This window comes from Gobius niger (assembly GCF_951799975.1).
Source record: "Gobius niger genome assembly, chromosome: 9".
NCBI classification, from domain to species: Eukaryota; Metazoa; Chordata; class Actinopteri; order Gobiiformes; family Gobiidae; genus Gobius; species Gobius niger.
In genome coordinates this window covers 2,628,800-2,654,511 of record NC_136860.1, presented here as the reverse complement: position 1 = coordinate 2,654,511, position 25,712 = coordinate 2,628,800, and the positions used below count along the sequence as shown (strand labels likewise).

Here is a 25,712-nt window from a genome sequence, read left to right as displayed (position 1 = left end):
TCACCCCCAACACTCCTCACCCCGTCCCCCCTCACTCCCCCTCTGCTGATTAATGTGTGTTGCTCACAAGATGAATGAGATCTGCATATGTGATTGACTCTGATCAGAGCAGCGTGTGGAGTGACCAGGATGTTTCTCAATCATCCATCAGCTGATTTTAGCCAAATATAAACTCAGAGGAGCTGTTTCAGTCTTGGCTAAATCTACAGGGGGATTCCAACAAGTAAACTGAAGGATTTTTGACATTCGTCCTATTGGGATTTGTCATATAAATATAAATGATCCTTTTTCCCATGGCCTCTGGCTTTGCACTGGATGGAGTGCTCACATAGAGCGAGTTCTCTTTATATTTTCTTCAAAAATACTTTTGTGGAGGTTTTAAAATATGTGGCACAGCACGTCCATATTCACTTAGATTTAGTTGGTGAAAGTTGTGTTTTTAAAACGGTATGAGCCAAAACAGGTATCGGTTCAGTATCAGATATTTAGGAATTGATACGTATTATTTTCCACCAGTATTGGCTCCGTTATCCAATACCAGTATTCAGGTGTACATGTTCTAATATTTTACATACTCATTATGTCATATGTCAGTATGTCAAGTACCACGGCTTTAATGTTTTTCTAAGCAGCCAAGAGTCTTTCATTGCTAGTTTGAGGGATTGTGGGCCTTTCTTCCTTACAAAAGTCTTCTGGGCGGTGCTCTTTGGAGATCCATCCCCAGATCTTCAATGGTGTTTAGGTCAGGAGACTGTGAAGGCCACGGCAAAACCTTCAGTCTGCAGCTCTTCGCTCGTCCATGGTGGATTTTAAGATCAGCTTCTTCACAGATTTTCCTCCAGAATTTGATGGAAAATGAATTTGGTCTTTGTTTTGCCAGAGAAATGTTCCCCGTTCTCCTCCAGATGTACTTTTCAAACCCCTCATGGACAGAGTTCTTGGAATTAGGGCAGATGTACATTTGGAGTGAGTGCAGATTTCCAGGAGCAGCTGGATTCTTGTGTCTCCTTTGTCCCAGAGCTCCACAAACATGTTGTAGCAGCTCATATTCCCGTCTCCTCTCCGACGCGAGTGCTCCTGGCCGTGTGTGTTTTAAATGCGGACTGTCAGAGTGGATCTGGGTTTTGAACAGCCCTGAGGGAAATCCACCTTCAGACCTCAGATCGCATCACACTCCCTCCAGTAAAACGGCAGAGACGCACAACTCAATTACTGCTCAGTCACTGCTTCAGCGGAGCAGAGCCGGAACAGAGCAGAGCCGGAGCTGGGCCCGAGCTGGGCCGGAGCAGAGCCGGAGCAGAGCCCGAGCAGAGCCCGAGCAGAGCCCGAGCAGAGCCCGAGCTGGGCCCGAGCTGGGCCGGAGCAGAGCCCGAGCAGAGCCCGAGCAGAGCCCGAGCAGAGCCCGAGCAGGGCCCGAGCAGAGCCCGAGCAGGGCCCGAGCAGGGCCCGAGCAGAGCCCGAGCAGAACCCGAGCTGGGCCCGAGCTGGGCCGGAGCAGAGCCGGGGTCCCACATGCATTCAGGGGCTTAAAAACATATGGGGAAATTACCATTACACATGATTCATACTGAGACTATGTGTGTCAAATATCACAGCAAAAAGTGAAGTTACTTCACGATGCAGTTATAAGGAGTTGACATTTGCAACACAGCTTCATAAATGGCTAACACACACGCTAACACACACGCTAACACACACACGCTAACACACACACGCTAACACAAACGCTAACACACTCGCTAACACACACGCGCTAACACACACGCTAACCCGCGTTTTGACTCATCACCGCTCTGTCCTGGCCGCTCCATCAGGTGTTTACATTATGGGACGGCGTTGGTTATAAAAGTGAATCCGCTTTGGTCCTGGTGAAGATTCACATCCATCAGAGACAGTCGCAGAAAAACACTATTTTGGTGAAAGTTGCTGAATCCCAGAGAGAAATTCCGACTTCTGGCGAGTGGCCTCTTCTTTAGGAAGGTTGAATAAAGTCACACACCTTTTTTTTTTTATTATTATTATTTCAGTATAAAATAAATAGTCAGAGTGTCACAACTCAGTGGTTTTCCAGGAGAGGGCGGAGCAGCTGCTCAGAGAGCAGGATTCCGGAGGATTACTGAGAACTGCGTGAATGAAGTAAAAATAAAGAAACTGCATAACAACATAGTTAAAAGCTCCAAAAGTCGATTTTGCATGATATAGGACCTTTAAGTCATTTGCCAATGACAGGTCTATGACAAAACTAAAAAGGTTCTCTGATCAGTGACACAAACATGCCTCTTGCTCAGGCGTTTGGACAGAGGCTGATCCGGCTCTTGTCTCTGTGGGGATGACAATCAGACACTAACGTCTGTGACCGACAGCATCTAATCCAGAGAGAGTAAAATGTCTTTAACTTGTCGTTTCAGATCTCGCTGCGACCGCAGCCTGATGACAATGGAGGTCTGGAAGGGCATCTGGGTCACCGTTCTCCTGCTTCTGTGCAGCTTCACACAGGTACGACAGACACAGAGGGAAAGGATCACTCTCTGTAGCAAAACACCGCTGCAAACTTTTCCACTCTTGAATCTTGACCACATTCGTGACCACATCTCGTTGGTTTTCCCGTCAGTTCTCGGCGGAGGCGAGTCCGGAGGTGAACGAGACGCAGCCGCAGCAGCACCCGACCAACGTCTACCACGACATGGGCGTGACCCGCAACAAGATCGTCACCGCGCAGTTCGAATGCTACCAGAAAATCATGAAGGACTCGGCCAACGACAGGCAAGGTACGTCCAGTAACCATCATCAGACACCGGGGAACGAGCCGTTCCTGCTCCTTATGGGTCACATGGACTGTAATGTTCTGCTCTACCATCTGGCCTGATGTTCATGAACCCAATAGTGAGAGTAAACCCATACAGGGAGGAAAGTAATGACTAAGTCCAGGCTCACATTGAATTCTGAACAGTCCAGTAAATCAGCTACAAACTAAACAAAACGGCAAAATAGACACGCGGCAGCAGAAAGGAGCAGCAGTGGTGAATGGTGAGTTTAATACTTCTCCTTTTACACATAAATGCGCTGTTTACTAGGATTTCTTTATAGTTGTTCACATCTTTGCGCACATCGTACACAAACCGTACACAAAACTGAACTCGATGTGAGTCACAGATTACAAGAAAACTACACTCGGTACGAGTCCGGTGTAAGACTCGGTTCTGTTCAGTTCAATAAACTTTATTTATCCCACATGGGGCAATTCCTTTAGAGCAGAAAACATAAAATATACAAACAGCCACACAAACCACATACAAGCATGCAAGTGGAGCTCACACATGGATACAGTCTGTCTGAAACACAGGTAGGTGACAACCTCAAATTACATTAAAGGGATATTTCAGGATTTTAGACATACGGCCTCATTTCCTAGTTGTCCAGAGTGTTGCTGATTTCTGGAGATATTTTTTTGTAATTCATGCAGTTCTTATATTTGAAGAGTTACGTGGCGCTAGGCTTGTGCTAGGCTAGCACATTTCTATGGTATCAGCCAACCTGACCTCACTTCACACTTTTAGAAACTCTGTGAAGAAGTGGCTTTTGGACAATCAGACATGTGAACACAACATGGTCTAGAGTCACCAACCACTGATACATGTCTTGCTGTGTGGAAGATTGTGGTGTTTTGTGTTTTGTCCGTTTCTGATCTTTTATCTGTGAATTTACCTATTTTTTACATATTTAATGTTATCATTCATCATTCACTGTCTTTTTATGTCTCTGTGATGGTGTTTTTGCTGTATGTTTGTGCCTGTGTTTGTCCTGTCATGACATCAACCTGCCATGGGACTACGAATGAAAATTAGCCTATATGGCTAACTCCGGCACATTTACATGTTGAAGAAACACATGTTGATTAATGTGCACTGTCCCAATTCAAATAAAGATATATACAAAAAAAAAAAAGCCTGAGCTCCACAGAGCACCTGAGGCAAATCACTTATAACACCAGACTAACCATATAAATGTCTGTGTCCATAGAATCATGTTTGGAATATAACTGACCTGTATCACATGAATGATCACATTTTGAGGGACTATTTTCTAGCAGATCACTCCGCCGCTGTGTAGCTTATACAACCACGAAGCTGATTCTGCTCAAATATAAGTAAGGCGAAGTGCATTATAACCGTCGAATGCACGGCTCCGAGTTGTTTAATCCGCTTATACCATGGTCCCACAAACGTAACATTTATAATAAGTATTTCTTTCATTTACTAAACTCACGAAAAACATGCCAGACCACCGGGACTATTTTGGTCACTGAAGGCTGGTCTCAGAGCGAGTCATTCTCCGCAGCTATTACGAGGATCTCAGTCAGGCTCAACGACACAACATCAGCACAGAATCACAACACAACAGGACTAACCCGGAAACACTTTTCCCTGGAAGGAAACACCGATATGCGGCACTCGTGGGCAGGAGTTATTTACCTTTTACAAGGTTTAACCTGAAGCTAGCTAGCTAGCTCAACCAGCTCAACTGTTTATGGAAACAGCTGCGGTGGAGTCGCTCACACCTGGGCCCCCCCAACTCAAACTTTTATGTTTGACTTTACTAATCCAGACAAATATGCTTCAATGCAGGATCATTTTATGTACGCCTGAAAATGATGAATAGCCTTAACCGTTTCCAATAGAAATGTAAAGCTCATATGTTATTAACAGTAGCTAACCTAGCTGCTCACTCTCCTCTACAAACATTTAGCAAACATTTTGTTTTGACCAAAAACGTTGAAATGAAAAACAAAATCCATCATACGTTCCTGTCAGTCACTAATTACGTGTTTATCTGATTCAGCTGTGTCATGCGTTGCTATGGCGATGCCCACAGCAGAGTGACATCCCAGTGATTTAACTACCGGACTACGTGTGCGGTTATACCAAAATAATGCACGCTTGTTAGCCCCCACCAGCCAATCAGAATCGAGTATTCACCCAGACCATGGTATAAGGTATTTTAAATGCAAAATGGTTAAAATGACTCTATGGACACAGACATTTATATGGTTAGTCTGGTGTTATAAGTGATTTGCCTCAGGTGCTCTGTGGAGCGGGTCACACTGTTCAAATATAAGAACTGCTTGAATTACAAAAAAAATATCTCCAAAAATCAGCAACACTCTGGATAACTAGGAAATGAGGCCCTATGTCAAAAATCCTGAAATCCTGCGGTTCCTCTTACCGCATGGCGAGGAATAACGACGCCCTGAAGGCAACAATGAGAAGTCACCGTATAGGACATGCTCTGGTGAAGTAGGAATTGTCTTGGCTTTCCTGGAGATCTGCTGGTCACAGAAAACAGACAGATCCCTCAACTGAACTCCAATGATTTTAGAGCAGGTTTTTACGACTCGAGTGAAAAGTTTTTAAACCAGCAGACAAAAGAAAACACAAAAGGCTCTAGATGAATGCTTCATAGAACCGTACAAGAATTGTGGGACAGACAGGGAAAGAACTTAGTTTGCGTAAAAGGTCAATTCTTTGTTGACCGCGTTTTACAAGGGCAACGATAAGACGTCAACATCCGACATCTTTATCAGACCAGCAGACATCGTCACCTCGCCTGCAAGCTGAATTATCGCTGTATTTGTGAGTTTACAAACACGTGAGAATCCATCGGGAACCCTGAGCCTTCAACCAAAACTGGTTCTGGCAGAAAATACACTGTTTAACAATGCATCAGTCACAGAAACCCGAGGTGCTGCAACACATCACACAGACACACACGGCTTTTTCAAAACTGAACACTGAATGGATTCAAGCCGGCGCCGTCCCAGATTGATGTGCAAATGTTGTTGGCTCTGCAATATCAATCTGGCTCTTGCTGGATATTTAATTTCAGGCCAACATTTTCGGCAAAAGAATGATCGCCCCACGGCCTCGACCAGGACCGGGGCCCGTCCAAAAGCGCCTGAGAGGCCGTGGATGGGCAGAAGCTCAGACAGATCAGGGGGAGCGTGAACAAGAGCTTTAAAAACAAAATGTTAAACTCAATCAAAACATTTTAGAACAATTTTGTTGACCTGTGTGGCTGTGGGCTTTACAGTGAATGTGTGTTTTTGTGTAACTTCGTGTTTGACTGTAATCTTTGTTTCTGACTTCATATTCGATTATAATCCTTGGTTCTGACTTCATATTCGATTATAATCTTTGTTTCTGACTTCATATTCGATTGTAATCTTAGTTTCTGACTTCATATTCAATTGTATTCTTAGTTTCTGACTTCATATTCGATTGTAATCTTAGTTTCTGACTTTATATTCAATTATAATCTTAGTTTCCGACTTTATATTCGATTATAATCTTTATTTCTGACTTCATATTCAATTGTAATATTTGTTCCTGACTTCATATTCGATTGTAATCTTAGTTTCTGACTTCATATTCGATTATAATCTTTGTTTCTGACTTCATATTCGATTATAATCTTTATTTCTGACTTCATATTCAATTATAATCTTTGTTTCTGACTTCATATTCGATTGTAATCTTTGTTTCTGACTTCATATTCGATTGTAATCTTTGTTTCTGACTTCATATTCGATTATAATCTTTGTTTCTGACTTCATATTCGATTGTAATCTTTGTTTCTGACTTCATATTCGATTGTAATCTTTGTTTCTGACTTCATATTCGATTGTAATCTTTGTTTCTGACTTCATATTCGATTATAATCTTTGTTTCTGACTTTATATTCGATTATAATCTTTGTTTCTGACTTCATATTCGATTGTAATCTTAGTTTCTGACTTCATATTCAATTGTATTCTTAGTTTCTGACTTCATATTCGATTGTAATCTTAGTTTCTGACTTTATATTCAATTATAATCTTAGTTTCCGACTTTATATTCGATTATAATCTTAGTTTCTGACTTCATATTCAATTGTAATATTTGTTCCTGACTTCATATTCGATTGTAATCTTAGTTTCTGACTTCATATTCGATTATAATCTTTGTTTCTGACTTCATATTCGATTGTAATCTTTGTTTCTGACTTCATATTCGATTGTAATCTTTGTTTCTGACTTCATATTCGATTATAATCTTTGTTTCTGACTTCATATTCAATTATAATCTTTGTTTCTGACTTCATATTCGATTGTAATCTTTGTTTCTGACTTCATATTCGATTGTAATCTTTGTTTCTGACTTCATATTCGATTATAATCTTTGTTTCTGACTTCATATTCGATTATAATCTTTGGTTCTGACTTCATATTCAATTGTATTCTTTCTTTCTGACTTCATATTCGATTGTAATCCTTGGTTCTGACTTCATATTCGATTATAATCTTTGTTTCTGACTTCATATTCGATTGTAATCTTAGTTTCTGACTTTATATTCAATTATAATCTTAGTTTCCGACTTTATATTCGATTATAATCTTAGTTTCTGACTTCATATTCAATTGTAATATTTGTTCCTGACTTCATATTCGATTGTAATCTTAGTTTCTGACTTCATATTGGATTATAATCTTTGTTTCTGACTTCATATTCGATTATAATCTTTGTTTCTGACTTCATATTCAATTATAATCTTTGTTTCTGACTTCATATTCGATTGTAATCTTTGTTTCTGACTTCATATTCGATTGTAATCTTTGTTTCTGACTTCATATTCGATTATAATCTTTGTTTCTGACTTCATATTCGATTGTAATCTTTGTTTCTGACTTCATATTCGATTGTAATCTTAGTTTCTGACTTCATATTCGATTGTAATCTTTGTTTCTGACTTCATATTGGATTGTGTTCCTGCAGAGCCGATGTGTAACCGCACGTGGGACGGGTGGCTGTGTTGGGACGACACCGGGGCAGGAGAAATCTCCGAGCAGCACTGCCCAGACTACTTCCAGGACTTCGACCCCTCGGGTAAAACATTCCCTTTAAAGCTTCCTCCTCTCTTCATAACTTTCTTTATCCTTCTCCGTGTCGTGACTGGACGTCTGTGAATCCCTCTGTCCTGACCCGCTGTTTCAGGGTCAGATCCAGTGTGGGATGACCTCACCTCGGCGTCTTCTCCATGTTCCTCTTTGTTCAGTGTAACGCCGCCCGTGTGACGGATGTGGCGTGTGCGGAGCCTTTTGTTCTGAGCGTGTTTCAGATGTCCACGAGTGAACCGATCTCGCACGCTTCGGCTTTGTGCCTTTGTTTGGGGCGGAAAGTGACGTGTGAGGACGGATATAACTTTCACCTGGAAACAGATCGATGTCCTGATCTACAGAAACAAGATGTTCTTTCTCCATATTTCTCCATGTTTTATACACATAGCAATACCAAGCTAGTTCAACATCAGGAAAAAGGAACGAGCAGGAGAAGGCCTGGAGGGTGAAGGGTTAGAGAACAGCTGGAGAAGGTCTGGAGGGTGAAGGGTTAGAGAACAGCTGGAGAAGGCCTGGAGGGTGAAGGGTCAGAGGAGTGTTGGAGGACGCCTGGAGGGTGAAGGCTTAAAGAACAGCTGGAGGAGGCCTGGAGGGTGAAGGGTTAGAGAACAGCCGGAGAAGGCCTGGAGGGTGAAGGGTTAGAGAAGAGCTGGAGAAGGCCTGGAGGGTGAAGGGTCAGAGAAGAGCTGGAGAAGGCCTGGAGGGTGAAGGGTCAGAGAAGAGCTGGAGAAGGCCTGGAGGGTGAAGGGTCAGAGAAGAGCTGGAGAAGGACTGGAGGGTGAAGGGTCAGAGAACAGCTGGAGAAGGCCAGAAGGATGAAGGCATCAGAGAAGAGCTGGAGAACGACTGGAGGTTGAAGGGTTAGAGAACAGCTGGAGAAGGCGGAGGGTAAAGGGTCAGAGAAGAGCCGGAGAAGGCCAGAAGGATGAAGGCATCAGAGAAGAGCTGGAGAAGGCCTGGAGGGTGAAGGCATCAGTGGAGCCACTCGGGGCAGTGACCGCCAAACTGGAGGAGTGGCTACAGCAAATCCCAGGAGATAAATCAGACTTCTCAGCCCAGAAAAGTGCAGTTAAAGGAACAGCAGAGAGGGAGGAGACTCAAACATGTCTGACACAGCACGGTGGCGCAGCGGCAATTGCACGTTCTTCACAGCTAGGAGGTTCCAGGTGGACGGGGCTTTTCTGTGTGGAGTTTGCATGTTCTCCCCGTGTCTGCGTAGGTTCCTGGAGCCGAGGAGCCTGCGCACACTGGTGTTTGAATGAGAGTGAATGGGTGAATTGTTCCTTGCTGTAAAGCGAGGAGGGCCTCATGTAGGTGGAAAATGTAATATAATCGAATAAAGAACCTTAAGTGAAATACAACTCTTTCCCCTGGAACATCATCATGGTTGTAATAGAAAAGAATAATCCCGTCCTGCTCCCTGTTCTTCGGTCTAAACTGGCAACGTTTTGCTGTGGTCCCGCAGAGATGGTGACGAAGATCTGCACCGACAGCGGGCAGTGGTTCCTCCATCCGAAGAGCAACAGGACGTGGACCAACTACACGCGCTGCAACGAGCACACGAGCGAGGGCCGAGTGGTAAGGCTTCATCTGCTCTTCACAAACACTAATCAATGCTGTGGTGGCGCCCGGGGCCGGTGAGACCCGTTGAATATTCAGCGTTTAGAACCACGGCAGTGACCCCAGATGTTAATATTCATGTTTGACATTATTCTGTGCGTTTGTGTTGGAGGAGCAGGATTTCAAAGGTCACTGTAGCATTTCCACGGCATCAGGTCACACTGTGCGTCTGTGCGGAAAGACCGGGGAAAATAAAGATGCACAATTTAACAAAATGGGTTTACAAACGGCTGAACTTCTGACCTGCGTCGTCAGATTTGCGATTTCTGTTTGAGAAGCTGAGTTCAGAATGTAGAGTGATGTCGTCTAATTGGACGTGGCAGTACAGTGAGTACGTTTACACGCCGTCAATAATCAGGTCAAGGTCAATGTTCCAGTTTCTGAAAGATTTGCAGGGCTGGCATTTAGCAGGTTGGTGAGAGTGAACTTCTGCTACAGTCGCTGAAAACAGAGCAAACTGCAAACTACAGGGAAAAAAGTATTTGGTCAGTGGCCCATAGACTGGATTTCGGCCAAATACTCCTCCCCCCCCCGTATATGAGCGATCGCTGTTTACTTCCGCAATTTCTGCCAGATGTTTTGGTGAATGGTCGGCTGATACATCCAGGTCTCTAACAGGGTTTTATAAAATGATCCATCTGTTCCAGCGCAAGAGAAGCAACGCCTGTTTATGAACATTGTTTATGCCGATTATAAGATTCTTATCCATCCATCCATCTTCTTCCACTTGTCCGTTGCCGGGTCGTGGGGGCAGTTGTTGGAGTTGCCCAAATCACATTGCACCAGCCCCTATGGCTCCTCCTGCAGGTGGTGGGTCCACGGGAGGACGGCCTCACGATCAACCGGGCCTGTTGGTCTCTCATAAGGGGATTCTGAACCGCTCTTTGTCTGACCCGTCACCTAGGACCTGTTTGCCATGGGAGACCCTACCAGGGGCACGAAGCCCCCGACAACAGAGCCCCCAGGACCATGCGGGTGCTCAAACCCCTCCACCACGTTAAGGTTGCGGCTCCAGGAGGGGAGGATTCTTATCATTTGTTTAAAACATAAAATTCCCACCACAGCCCCCGGATGTGCCGACATCGCGATCGCTCGCGTTGTCACTGCTGTAACGAGAGTCTCGTGACTTGAGGGTAGGATCGGGTTACGGAGGAATCGTTTCAAAAACAAAAAAGCATAAAAAAGTGACAAAATAAAGCTGCAAAAGAGCAACAAAAAAGCATGAAGGTGCAGCAAAAAAGTGAGAACAATTAGATAAAAGAGAAAGTAAAAGAACAACGCAAGGAAAAAGATCTGTTTAGATCAGTTTTGTCTTAGCTTTCAAATGAGGCGTTACTCTGGCCTATAGGCTGTAAGCTCCAGTCGAGAAGCTTTTAGATTTGGGTAAAGCTGATGTTTAGGCCCGAGGTTGAGCTGCGTCACATAATTCCATCTTTACTGATTTGTGACGTAAATATTAGGTGCATTCTCAGAAAACAAGCAGAGAATTCAGAGACATTCAGAGAAGCTGAAGCACCACGTTTGTTTGAGATAAACTCAGATCTGTGTGTTGTTGCCGATGAAGCTTGAATGTAACACTGTGATGTTTAGCAGCCGTTTTAGAAGTTTCTATGTGGCTCGAGTGCATGAAAAATAAAACCAATGCTGTATATAAGATATTAACATCTGTCAGAAAAATCTCAATGAGGTTTTTGTCACAATCGTGCAGCCCTAATTTGCAGCACGGTGGATAATGAACAGCTCGGGGCCAAATAAAAAAATGAGTATGTGGCCCACGTACCGCGTAGATGATCGACCATACGGCGGCCATATCCCATCAAAGCATTAAATGTCTTAATTCAAGCACTTTTCAAGCTCTTTTGCTTTAGATAAGTTGGCATTTTTTCCAGTGTAATGCTGGCAAAAAGAAAATGCGCTTGATACTTTATAAAATGAACAAACCAAAGTTTAGCTTTTGAGATGCTAACGCCGTTGTTTATTTGTTCACTATGAAAAGTGCAGGAACACAAACCAGTCTGTGTTTTCTCCCTCAGACGGCGATGAACCTGTTCTACCTGGCGCTGATCGGACACGGCCTGTCCCTCACGTCGCTCCTCATCTCCCTCGGCATCTTCTTCCACTTCAAGTCAGTCCCAGCGCCGTGGACTTTAGCGTGTCTCATGTGTCTCATGTGTCTCATGTGTCTCCGTGTGGGTGATGACTATGTGCTGTCTCTGCAGGAGTCTGAGCTGCCAGAGGATCACGCTCCACAAAAACCTCTTCTTCTCCTTCGTCCTGAACTCCGTCATCACCATCATCTGGCTCACGGCCGTCGCCAACAACCAGGAGCTGGTGCAGAGGAACCCGGTTTGTCCCTCAGTTCATTCTCTACGGCGAGACGCTGCAGGTGGACACTGGGATTCTGAGGAGTTTCAGCTCCTTTTCTCCCATAGCATCAAAAACTCTCTTTATTTACTTATTTTAGTTTTTGTTGACTTGAGATTTGGTCTGAATTGACTCCAACATGGCTACTCTCCACTGCCTGTCCTACGCCAGTAATAGTAATAGTAGTCGTAGTAGTAGAACAAAATGTGAAGTCAGACATTTGTGGGACAAACACTGTGCATCAAGTTACAGTGGTCCCTCACAATAACGCAGTTCCTTTCGTGGCTTCGCTGTTTTGTGGATTTATTTTACAGGTTATGAACGCCGTACGTGCATTGTGTTCTGCGTCCTCTCGCTGCAGAGAGGATCTCTGTCAGTGTCAGCGCCACAGAGTCACAACATAGGCATGAGCGAGTCCGACTCTGCGTTTTACAGGACTTTCTCTGCACTTTTAATAAACACCGCTAGCATGTGGCGCTCGCCTCAGCTAAACACTCGCCTTCTGAAGCTGAAGCTACGATAAAACTTTGGCAAACGATACGATGTTTCCATCCCCGCGTCTGTGATGTGAATCTAAAAATCTTATTAGACAAAGACAATCGCACAGTGACACCAGGTATAAGGGAGAACCCGTGTGAACTGGTGAGAGAAGTGTTTAAGTTTGTGGCGAGGGGTTTCACAGCCTTAAAACAGATATAACAATTGTAAAAAATAAATAAGTAAGTAAGTGCTTTATTGTCATTGTACAAGCGTACAATGAAGTAGTGTCCAGGTGTCAGTCCTGAGCTGCCCCTGTGTGTAAACCTGACCCGCATGACCTTGGAGGTCGGGGAAACTGTAGCACGTGGAAGAAACCTGGCCTCGACTTCACGGATTTCATTTATTGTGAGTTATTTTTAGAACAAAACCCCCGCGATAAACGAGGGACCACTGTAATCTAATCTGACTGCTTTTTCAGTCACGAGTAAGTAAGTAATCAGTAAAGTAATCAGAAATCTGTACTGTAATCAGATTACTTTTTCAAGTACTGTGGTAACTGCTTTGCAAGTTGTGAAATGTGAAGAACTGAGACGCTACAAATGTAAATGTGTTCTGAAAGTTATGGATGAGTTTGGGCACAGCGAACATATTCATTTAATTTTTTTCTACAACTTTCTTTCTACAAATAAATAGTTTATTCAAAAACTAAACAAGATCCAAAATCTCTGAGCAAATCTTTCTCACAAAATAAACCCATTGTTTTTGACCTGGTTCTGTAGTTTACGTAGTTGTTAAAAATCATATCAGTAACAGCAGAAGTTTGACATCGATTCCTCTACAGTCATTTCCCGTGTTCCTGCAGCGTCATGTGACATGTGTAAATATAAATGTATTCATTAACCGCTCCGCTCTGTCTGTGCAGCCGAGCTGTAAAGTCTCCCAGTTCATCCACTTGTACCTGTTTGGCTGTAACTACTTCTGGATGCTTTGTGAGGGAATCTACCTGCACACGCTCATCGTGGTGGCCGTGTTCGCCGAGAAGCAGCACCTCATGTGGTACTACCTGCTGGGCTGGGGTAAGGACGACCTGCAGGGGCGTGACAAGACATAACCAGACAAACTAACATAAGAAAGAATATCTGGGTCAAAGAACGTCAAGAACCAAACCATTTGAAGAAGGAAGAGACTGTTTTTGGACTATGGGCTTTTGTGGTGCAGAGATTTACTTTCCTCTGTCGCTCATCGATGACGTGTGTTGGATAAATGTGTCGCATTAGAAAAGATCAGATACGTATCAGATTTAAAACACGCTTAAGGCTACGTTCAGACTTCAGGAAACTTCATTCTGAACAACACAGATCCGATCTTTTCAAATGTGGTCCAGGATATCTGGACATGTTCTAAAGCTGATCCGTATCTGATCTTTTCTTCAGTCTGAACGGCAGGTTGCATTCTGCAGTAAAGAACCTCGGATCTGTGTTGTCAATCAATACATCATATCAGTATATGCCGCTACAGTGCACGTATCGTATCACCTGTATCGTGATAACCATAGTCTTTATTCTTTATTAATACATTTCCCTCTGGGGCCAGGACTCCCCTGAAAAAGAGATTATTAATCTCAGTGGGACTATTCTGGTTAAATAAAGGTCAATAATAACAATTTATTATTATTATTATTCAGAAAGCAGGACATGCTCTAACTACTGCATTAAAAGGCTTAAACTGTACACTGAGCTTATTCAGCACAATAAAAGAAAAACAATAAGGGGAACCCATCCATCCATCCACCTACCTACCTACCCATCCATTCATCCATCCATCCACCTACCCATCCATCCATCCACCTACCTACCCATCCATTCATCCATCCATCCATCCACCTACCCATCCATCCATCTATCCATCCATCTACCTTTGCCCCCAACTCAGCTCCATCTTCACCACGACCGTCCGATACAGCGACCCAGTGCTCCTAGAAGATCTTTATTAAATTCAGAAGAGATGTTGTATTATGGACACTGTCGCGATACACTTAAATGGGTTTAGGATGTGCCCTCGGTCACATAGGGTCGGTTTGATGGTAAACCTCTGGACTTAAGGACGACTTACTCATATGGTTTGGTTCATCTTAACATTTACAGCAAAACTCCTATAAAACGTTTTCTTATTATTTCCTGGTATTTCCAGGTTTCCCGCTCATCCCGGCTTCCATCCACGCCATCGCCAGGAGCTACTACTACAACGACAAGTAAGATCTGCTCTCAATGCAGAGTAACTCCCCAGGATGGGTCAGAAGAGTCTTCACCTGTGAGAGCGTCGTGTCTAAACCACAGCAGATCTCATCATCTTTCCTTCTTTGTGTTTTGTCTTTGTGCAGCTGTTGGATCAGCTCCAAAACCTCCCTCCTCTACATCATCCACGGCCCCATCTGCGCCGCGCTCCTGGTAACCACACACTTTAATCACTTTTCATTACATTACCAAGTAAGATGAGGCTTTGAAAATGGTGCAAACGATCCATCATGAACATCCACTGAGCTGCTCTGCACTAAAGATTTATCCTGTGAAGTTTATCGTCGAAGTACAAAAACAAACACTCTTATGTTGTTCTCACATTGTTACTTTTGTCTTCAGAGATTCCTCTTATCAAGGTTCCAAGAAGAACAATATGTAACAAGAACAAATGAAGCAGTCTGATCAAAGGTTTCAGACCACATGACTTTAAAAAGCCCAAATCTGTGCAAAAATGTGGATTCACTTTCATTTCCTGTCAGGTTTTCTCTCTGTCATGACTTTGTCCTGATCGTGTTTGGGTTGTTGAGCTGAGGTGAGACAGTCATTTAGAATGTCTTAAAGGATCTATATCATGCAAAATCTACTTTTTGGAGCTTTTAACCATGTTGTTTTGCTATTTCCTTTTCTGAAACACCCCAGAGTGTGTTTTGGCTTCATTCACGGGTGTGTAATCCTCCTGAGTCCTGCTCTCTGAGCTGCTGCTCCGCCCTCTCCTGGTGAACCTCTGACTTGGGACCAGGTTACGTCAGATTGTAAAACCAGGAAGTGCACGACGTCTGTAATGTAAAGCCTCATAGCCTGATTTTTTTTTTTTTTTTTTACATATTTGATAGGATTTTAGTAATTTATTTATTGTGCTGTGTGAATTTGAGCAGCCGACAATATTGCAATTTCCTTCGGGACCAATAAAGTATCCATCCATCCATCTATCCATCTATCCATCTATCCATCTATCCATCCATCCATCCATCCATCCATCTATCCATCTATCCATCGATCTAAAGTTATTTTTGCCCTAAAGCTGTGAAGAAGGAGCTCTTTCTAACCTACTCTGGACAGGCCTCTTCATTTTCTTACCAACGATAATGTCTCGGAGAAAAGCGCTTTTTGGCTGCAAGAGGACAGGACTTGATCCAACCTTCCTAAAGAAGAGACCACTCGCCAGAAGTTTCTCTAACAGCCAGAATAAGTTTGACACTTCACCGATGGGTGAACCTTGGTCAGAAACACAGTAGATTAACTTATAACCAGCGCGATTCACTCCAGTAACGGCCTTCATTTGGGTCGAGGATCCTCCGGCTCAGAGGTGGTGTTTGTTTTTTTTCTTTTGGGCCTTCCGCTTGACTTTTTTGTCCCAAAACCCTCAAGGTCTTTCAAGAAATTCTAAATGACTGTGTCCCTACACCCAACTCGGCAGCGATGGCGAGAGGCTCTGCTTATTGCCTCAGGATGTCATGACAGTGTGAAAGCCTGACACTGAATCCATATTATCAGATGAAAACAATTCATTATTTTTTTTACGTTTATGTATTTTTTTTACATTTTATATTTTTACGTTTATTTGTTTATTCAATATTCTTTTTTTCTCCTTGTTGCATATTGAAGTTCTGCTTGGAACCTTGTTAAGATCCAACCATGCAAAATTTGAATTACTGCCAATTTCATCTGGTCTTAAACATTTGATTGGGACTTATTTATTTATTTATTTGATAGGGACAATGCATATTGATGACCAGTTGCACATGAGCACTGTGAATATGCCAGATTATAGCAGGGATGCTAGTTTCCATCTGTAGTCCCTAGGCAGGCAGCACACTGTACTGTACTATATTTGAATTCAGCGTACCAAAACCGAGGCCTTAAATGTCATTTAAAAAAGCATGAAATGGGATTGAAACTGTTTATGAATCTAAATGTCTTGGAAAAATAATGACATTTCTCAACTGCTTTTAGGGAATCGTTTCATTGAAAATTGGGGGGGGTTTAAGAAAAGGGAGAAGAAAATTAGAAAAAGAAGCATCTTTTTGAGTGACAAAGCGATGTTACTGATATTTATGGAGAAAATTCCTAAAAATATTGAGATATTCATTTTTGTTCATATATCACCCAGCCCGAAGCATAAACTCCAGAACAGACCCGCTGCCTGTTTGAAAAGGGGGACAATAATAACAATGGGGGTCCTGTGGGTCTGCAGGTGAACCTGTTCTTCCTGCTGAACATCGTGCGTGTCCTGATCACGAAGCTGAAGATGACCCACCAGGCCGAGTCCAGCCTCTACATGAAGGCGGTGAGGGCCACGCTCATCCTGGTGCCGCTGCTCGGGATCCAGTACGTCCTGCTGCCCTACAAACCCGAGGGCAGGGTGTCCTCCGAGATCTACGACTACATCATGCACATCCTCATGAACTACCAGGTGAGACAGAGCTACCAGGTGAGCTACGACTACATCATGCACATCCTCATGAACTACCAGGTGAGACAGCGCTACCAGGTGATCTACGACTACATCATGCACATCCTCATGAACTACCAGGTGAGACTGAACTACCAGGTGATCTACGACTACATCATGCACATCCTCATGAACTACCAGGTGAGACTGAGCTACCAGGTGAGACTGAACTACCAGGTGAGACTGAACTACCATGTGAGACAGAGCTACCAGGTGAGACTGAACTACCAGGTGAGACTGAACTACCAGGTGAGACGGAACTACCATGTGAGACAGAGCTACCAGGTGAGACTGAACTACCAGGTGAGACTGAACTACCAGGTGAGACTGAACTACCATGTGAAACAGAGCTACCAGGTGAGACGGAACTACCATGTGAGACTGAACTACCAGGTGAGACTGAACTACCAGGTGAGACTGAACTACCATGTGAGACAGAGCTACCAGGTGAGACTGAACTACCATGTGAGACAGAGCTACCAGGTGAGACGGAACTACCATGTGAGACAGAGCTACCAGGTGAGACAGAGCTACCAGGTGAGCTACATCTACCACGTGAGATGGGACAGAAGCTATAGGCAGAACAAACACATTAGAGAGCGTGGCAGGGTTTGTAGTGACTTTTTAGATCAGGAGTAGGGCCGGGTACCGTTAAACGATTCCAGTCTGGTATCGAACAAAAAAGGTTTAGGTTCTACTGGTATCGAAGAAAAAATGTATGATTATGGCAAAAAGTCCCATTGTGGTTTCATCATTCCAAATGCCATTGTTTCAGAAAGGTTGAGGCTTGTCTCTGTGCTGTTTGGCATGTTGTAAGTGGATACTTAGTGGCTTTTGCAAAGGAATGTCTTTCTTCTGGCCATGCAGCCCATTGTTCATCAGGTGCCTCCTCATTGTGCATCTTGAAACAGCTACACAACTTTATTCAGGGACTTTCATCTCAAGTTTTCTCCTGGTTTTTCTTTGCATCCACAATTTTCCTGCCTGAAATTTTCGTTGGTCGACCTGACCCACATGATTAGTTTGAACACTGCTGATTGGTACTCTCAGTATCTTGGATATTCTTTTTTTTCTCACCTTATTCCGGAAGTTCGCGTGGGCGTCGCCATGAATTGTGCCCGCCCCTTTTCTCCTATCAGTTAACATAGGACTGGAGAAGTCTGGATAAAATCAGTCACTACACGAAAACAAAGCTGTTTTTAGGCCGTGCAGAGAAACGTTGGACATTTTACACAAATCAATCGACTAAACATCAGATTTGAGCGGAGAATATTTTCTCTCGTTCTCCGTTTAAATCAGGGGTGTCCAAACTGAGGGCCACGTACTGAAATTTATACAAGCAACTGGGCTCACGTTATACTGTATATCTGACCCATAACTTCACCTCTATTGTATTAAATTCAGGTTTCAAGGGGACTGTGGTGGGAGAGAGCGCCACCTTGGGGTTGTCCTCTCTCCCCCTTCCCCCGGGAGATTTTTTTTTTTTAATTTAGATGCGTTTTCCTGCATTCTGGTGCATTTTAAGCAATATTATAATTATGCTGCTATGAAAATAATAATTTCTGGTTAATATACACAGGGTGCAGCTTTTTTTTTTAGTACAAACTAATGTATTAGTGGGAAACCCTGATGCTTTTTAATTGAACATGCTCCAGTTCAGCTATACCCAAATCCTGTAGGCCAGTGTAACGGCACATTTGAAAGCTAAGATCTACAAAACTTATCTAAATGGATCTTTTTCCTCACGTCATCAGATTTTTTTTCCAGCATTTTTTTTTGGGGTATTCAAGTCATTTTTGTAATTTTTTTGTCATTTTTTGTCAATTTTTTGTAATTTTTTCGTTAATTTTTAGTAATTTTTATCATTTTTTGTCACATTTTTTACCTTTTTTCTTCAATTTTTCGTCACTTTTTTGTCAAAGTTTTCTCACTTTTTTTGTCACATTTCCATCATTGTTTTCGTCTCAGTTCTGTCGCTATTTTCACACCTTTTTTTCCAGAAGCTTTTGGACTGGGGTAAAGCCAAACTGGAGAAAATGTGCTCGGTTCAGGTGGGAATTCAGGGGTTAAAGTAAAAAAAAAACAGCCTTCATCACAGCTTTCTATGAATGGATTTTCATTTATTTCATATAAATTCAATAAAATAAATAATAATATATATTTTTTTAAATTATGTTTTTAGATTTTGCCGTGGGCCAATTAAAAGTGGGCCATGGGCCAACTGCGGCCCGCGGCCCACTTTTAATAGGCCTTTAATTGGCCCGGGCCGTAGTTTGGACACCCCTGGTTTAATGAACGGGCTTTGCGCTCGACAAAAGCGTCATTTTCGTAAAAGGGAAAGGCAGGTAAATGTAAAAATGGGTCACAGATGTTGAATTGTGGAGAAGCACAGAACAACTGGTGACTCTGACTTCCCCAATAATAAGAATAAACTAATCCATGGGAAAAAAAATAAGCCAGATGTTAAAGAAAAGCCAAAGTTAACCCCGTTCAGAGGGTCGTTTTCTGCTGAACTGAAGCCGGAGCCGTTCTCTTCATTATTCATGGTTAAACTGTTTGCACGAGCGCAGAGTCCCCGCTGAACGCTTCCTCCTCCGGTAGAACCTCTTAAACCTTCCTCTACACTAAACTCCCGGTCCGTCTCCGGGTTTTAGGAGTGCCTAATGTTGTTTGAGTAGTTTTGAATTCCCATCAGCCCCAGTGTTTACGCAGAGGAAGGAACCGCCTTATCTGCAGCTCTGTGGATGTTTGTGCAGAGTATCTGATGCAGAGACGGGACACGGAGCCGCCGCTTCAGCTTCAAGCACAGAGAAAACACATCAGACTCTCTTTGCGAGGTTTGGGCATGTGCGGACGTTACAGGACTTTAGGGCCGTTTTCTCCAAATCAGGGTTTCATTCCACTCTTTAACAACATCTCCATAGTCGCTCCAACAGGCTCTACAGGCTCCCACTCCAAACCACTCCGTTAAACCTGCCTCTGTCCGTTATTTAGATCAGTGTTTCCCAACCAGGGGTACGGGGAGGACTTAGCAGGGGGTACTTGGAATTATTTCAGATAAAAAAAGAAGGTGAAACTGAATAGAATTTCAATATGAATTTCAAAGGAAAGTTACTTTTAATTATGTTTTTCAGTAAATGGTTTGATTTTGAGAATGTTTTAGCTTAATTTTGAACACAACACACTGTTAAATACTGTATAATATTAATTTAGTTGGACACTTTGTTATAATATTGGCAAAATCCTCAAGGTAGGGGGTACTCGAGTATAAATTCACGACTCAAGGGGTACGCCAGGCAAAAAAGGTTTAGATTACACAAGAAACCCACCAAAAAAAGTTTCCTAGTGTGAGTGTGCAGGTTGTCAGGTTTAAACTGGAGACGGGAAACACGTGGGATATTTACCGACCTGCCATAACTGGAATAGTGAGGAGAGACGGATGACATCGAGGACTTTAAACTGGATGATGAGAGTCTTTAATTTCCTCTGCAGTGTGATTTACCGCGATGCAAACTGTGATGGAGAAATACAGAGAGGAATCGGAATGGCACAAACAACTTTAAGTACATTTACCGACATATTTAAAGATAAAAATGTATCAAAATCTGTCAAGATCAGGTTAGTCCAAACAACCTGACACACAGACATGTGATCAGAGCAGACCATAGTTTGGAGATCATGCAAGAGTCCATAGAGGGAAAGAGGCAGAGGAAGACCTGAACCGGACAAGCTAATGGACAAAAACTGTGAATGACTCTGAAGAACTGTCTTGTTACGGCGAGAGACAGGACGAGATGGAGATGTTGATTTGGTCACCAGGGGTCGGAGTTCACCTGATGGAAGAAGAAGAAGAAGGAGCGACTGACGTACATGTTGTTGCCACAATGAGAGAAAATAGCCTTTGATTTCCTCTGTAAAAAATTTGTATTGACCTTTATTTAACCAGGATAGTCCCGCTGAGATTAAGAATCTCTTTTTCAGGGGAGTCCTGGCCCCAGAGAGGAATCTTTTGTAGATGTTTTTAGTGGTAGGGGAAACCGGAGTACCCGGAGGAAACCTACGCAGACACGGGGAGAACATGCAAACTCCACACAGAAAGGCCCCGTCCAGGTGGGAATCGAACTCGGGACCTTCAGTGCAATATTTAAACATGTTATTGTGAAGATTAGGTATATTTTTTGTTTCCGTGTGAAAGCTGTTCAGAGACCAATTTGATCCAAAACCTGGAAAAAAAATAGTTTTGCCTGTACACTGCGTTCCAAATTATTATGCAAATGACATTTTTCTAAGATTTTCTAAATTGTCAGCTCAAATGAGAGTCAGCATAATTTTTAAGTCTTTAACTGGTAGAGGATCATTTAAATGTGGTGGAAAAAATGTCCTAGTGATAACAGTATTTTTTTCAAAAATAAATATAGTAAAAACCTCAAAATCCACTGTTCCAAGTTATTATGCAACTCATCGTTTCAATACATTTTAAAGCTTGTAATTAACTGAAAATGGTCATTTGTTGTATTTGCAGCATTAGGAGGTCATATTTACTGAAATCAAAAGCTATTTCAATCAAAAAAATATTAACAGGTCAAGTTATATTTTAACATAGGAGCCCTTGTGTGATAGCAGCTTCAACATTCTTAAATCCATTAAAATTTCTTTGCAGGATGTTAGAATAGCCTCCCAGAGCTGCTGTTTGGATGAAAACTGCCTCCCACCTTAATAGAAGTATTTTTTGTTGAGGCTCCAAATGTTCTCAATAGGGTTGAGGTCAGGGGAGGGGGTCCACATCATGAGTTTCTCTCATGCAGAGGTTTTCTTTACAGCAGGACATGGTGCGTTGTCATGATGAAGATGATTTTGTTCGGGAAAGCACGGCTCTTCTTTTTGTAGCATAGAAGACAGTGGTCAGTCAGAAACTCCACATATTTTTCAAAGGTCATTTTCACACCTTCAGGGAACCTAAAAGGGCCTAAAAGGGCCGACCAGCTCTCTCACCATGATTCTGGCCCAAAACATGACTCCGCCACCTCCTTACTGACGTCACAGCCTTGTTGGGACATTGTGGCCATTCACCAACCATCCACTACTCCATTGAGTTGACCATCCAGGGCTACACGGCGCTCATCAGTGAACAAGACTGTTTGAAAATGAGTCCTCATGTATTTCTGAGCCACTGCAGCTGTTTCTGTTCATGAACATTCAATTTACAGTTTAGGGGAGGCCCGGATAGAAGGATTATGCACAACTGCAGCCTCTGGAGGGTCCTACACCTTGATGTTTGGGGGACTCCAGATGCACCAGCAGCTTCAAACACCTGTATGCTGCTTTGTGGCATCTGTTCTCCTAATCTGATGTGTTTGTCTGGCAGAAACCGTCCATATTGTGCCTTTATCTGCACAAAACGGAGTGTGCTCTGAATCATCCACAAATCTCTTATCAGTACGATGATTACACTTAATCTTTCATGAAATATCGAAGGTTTTCATACCTAGACCAAGGCATTCAACTATTTCACGCTTTTCATCAGCAGAAAGTCCTTTTTTCTTTACCATATTGCTTGAAAATGATGATCTGCATAATAAAGTGGAACATCCTTTTTCAGTAGTTTTTCCCTTAACTGGGCTTAACCCGACAACTAATTATCCCAGGTCTCTGCGATTTATGTCAGTGATTCATAAAGCCCTGAGCCACGATACCATCCATGAGTTTCATTATTATTGCTTTTTTTTTTACCTTTTAGACACAAAAATCCAATTTGCATAATAATTTGGAACGCAGTGTAGTGTCTCCCATTAAATTAAAGAGCAATAAAGTGGATTCAAACTGGCGTCACTGCATGAGTTCATCTGGTCTAAAACGCCACAGTTTTGGTTGAATTATTCCACATTTCCACTTGTTGAATCCTGTGGGACATTTGAAGTATTAAAGAAACATCTGCAGCAGTGTCATCTATGTAATGAAGCATTTTCGATGACTGAGCCTGGAAGCAGCAGCTCATGAACCTGTGTCTTGTTTCCAGGGTCTGCTGGTGGCCACCATCTTCTGCTTCTTCAACGGAGAGGTCAGTCTTTGCTTTACACTAATGTATTGTTCCAAAGTTATTACTCCACACTTACTAGACTCCACTCAAACACATTTGGAAGGATTTTTCAGATAAAGTTCTTGATATCTAACACCGGCCTGATTTATTGAGCTTCTGCTTTCTGTGGTTTTGTGACGTGGATCTTGAAACTCCAGCTTTTGCCGAGTCAAACTTGTGTCAAACTAAAGCGTAAAGTGCTGCAGCTTTAACCCAAATCTGCCTCTTTGACGCCCTCGGTTTTTGGTTCGGCTCAAAGTATCGCAGAGCGGCACAGCAGACGCTTCATCAATTATGCATCTGATCAATCTGAGACACAAAGGGCTCGGCTAAACGCTGCTGCATTATTTAGTCCAGAGGTTAATACGGGTGAGCATTTGGAGACGTCAGTTCTGTGGACTTTGAGGAAATTAACAGGCTTTGGGTTTTGTAAAACACGGAGCTAAGTGGCCTGATCAGTCTTCGCTCTGTCGGTTCCTTTATTTCCCGACAGAGTGTTTATGTGTGATTATGTTGGAAGCATTTGTGGAGTCGTTACCTCAAACGCCTTTAAAAAGTTTAGAATTACAGCTATTATTCCCAATGATTACATTTCCAAGCCCCGCCCCTCTCAGCGCGTCGCTCAGACTCTGCGGCGGTTCAGTTGTGGACACTGAAGGACCAGACTGCAGATAGAACCGAGATGTCACGCATGACAGTCGGGCTTCCAGATTTATGTATTTATTTAATTGTTGTTTTTCCAACCATCCATTTTCTTCCGCTTTATTTTCCTCATTAATTGTCCGTGAGAGTAAATCCTACGCTGACAGAAAAGACAAAGGGACAGAGGGATATTGTTCATCCAGTTACACAATGGTGATATTTTTTCCCCTCAAACTTGGCTGTAAATACTGTTTAAGTGGTGTTAGCCCACAGTTAGCTTTGCCCGTTAGCCCTGTTAGCTTCTTCTTCATGATTCCATTAGTGTGTATTGGTGGCTCCGACCCGGTGCAGGAAAGTTGCAAGTATGGTTTTCTGGCCAGAGACACCAGGGGGAGATGAAAGACCCTCTAATCACCCCATTAGCACTTGTATCACCCCCAGAGGGACTACGGGAAGGATTTATTAAGGTGAACAAGTTACTCAGTACTGCTTTAAAGGGATAATTCAGGATTTTTGACATAGGGCCTCATTTCCTAGTGATCCAGAGTGTTGCTGATTTCTGGATATGTTTTTTTTTTTTTTTTGTAATTCATGCAGTTCTTATATTTGAACAGTTTCGTGGGGCTAGGCTAGTGCTAGGCTAGCGCATTCCTATGGTATCAGCTAGCCTGCATTAAAAAACAGTGTGACCCGCTCCACAGAGCACCTGAGGCAAATCACTCATAACACCAGACTGACCATATAAATGTCTGTGTCGATAATTTTAACCATTTTGCATTTAAAAGAACTTATATTTGAGCAGCATCAGCTTCCTGGTTGTATAAGCTACACGGTGGCGGAGTGATCTGCTAGAAAATAGTCCCTCAAAATGTGATCATTCATGTGATGCAGGTCAGTTATATTCCAAACATGATTCTATGGAAGCAGACATTTATATGGTTAGTCTGGTGTTATAAGTGATTTGCCTCAGGTGCACTGTGGAGCTCAGGCTAGCTGATACCATAGAAATGCGCTAGCCTAGTACTAGCGCCACGAAACTGCATGAATTACAAAAAAAATATCTCCATAAATCAGCAACATTCTGGATAACTAGGAAATGAGGTCCTATGTCAAAAATCCTGAAATATCCCTTTAATAACTTAAGTAAATAATTGATTACGTCGGGTTTGTTTGGGGCTCAGGCTGACTATTGAAGTTAACTGATGGGACTCGGGTCTGGCTCAGGCTGGGTTTTGTTGGGACCAGTCCGGACTCTAATTGTCCCGTGTGTCTTAGGTCCAGTCGGTGCTGCGGAGGCACTGGAGCCAGTACCAGATGCAGTTCACGAGCGTGGGGACCCACTCGGACGCGCTGCGCTCCGCCTCCTACACGGCCACGTCCATCACCGAGGTCCAGGCCACCGAGGTCCACGGCGGCTTCTCCTCCGACGGCTGCCACAGCGAGCTCATGAACGGGAAGAGCTGCCCCGAGGACACCGGCATCTACCGGCACGACGGCCCCTTCAACTGACCGGGGGCGGGGACGCCAGAAAACCACACGCCCACATGAGTAAAAATGACCGGATACTTTATGACCACACGGCCTCAGTAGTTTCAATACTTCTTTATCCAAGTATTCGGGACGGGATGGACTTTCCAACAGCGGATTACGATCTCTCCCAAAACGCAGTGTTGATTTTGTCGACTTTTTCAGCCCAAAAATACTTAAAAACGTAGAATGCTAACCAGGAAGCTAACGTTAGCAATGAGTGTTGTGTTTCGCTTCTTTAGAGTTTGGTCAGATTTCCTGTTACCGTGGAGATCCGCCATGTTTGACATTAGACAAACATAGACATTAGCTTTTTTTTGCTTC

The 25,712-nt window shown here is 43.1% G+C and overlaps 1 protein-coding gene across 2 annotated transcripts in view; it reads left to right on the top strand.

Moving 5' to 3' along the window:
- LOC306967768 (calcitonin gene-related peptide type 1 receptor-like) overlaps nt 1-25,373 on the top strand; it is a 94,597-nt gene extending 69,224 nt beyond the window's left edge. For both annotated transcript variants that reach the window (XM_079562947.1, XM_079562946.1), the window contains 12 exons: nt 2,409-2,496; nt 2,612-2,768; nt 7,809-7,919; nt 9,396-9,508; nt 11,584-11,675; nt 11,770-11,896; nt 13,317-13,470; nt 14,585-14,645; nt 14,775-14,841; nt 16,886-17,104; nt 23,160-23,201; nt 25,137-25,373. In XM_079562947.1, the coding sequence (XP_079419073.1) occupies nt 2,431-2,496; nt 2,612-2,768; nt 7,809-7,919; nt 9,396-9,508; nt 11,584-11,675; nt 11,770-11,896; nt 13,317-13,470; nt 14,585-14,645; nt 14,775-14,841; nt 16,886-17,104; nt 23,160-23,201; nt 25,137-25,370 (1,443 nt within the window). In that variant the 5' untranslated portion in view covers nt 2,409-2,430 and the 3' untranslated portion in view covers nt 25,371-25,373. The remainder of the gene's footprint in view (nt 1-2,408; nt 2,497-2,611; nt 2,769-7,808; nt 7,920-9,395; nt 9,509-11,583; nt 11,676-11,769; nt 11,897-13,316; nt 13,471-14,584; nt 14,646-14,774; nt 14,842-16,885; nt 17,105-23,159; nt 23,202-25,136) is intronic.
- Nucleotides 25,374-25,712: the final 339 nt, after the last annotated feature.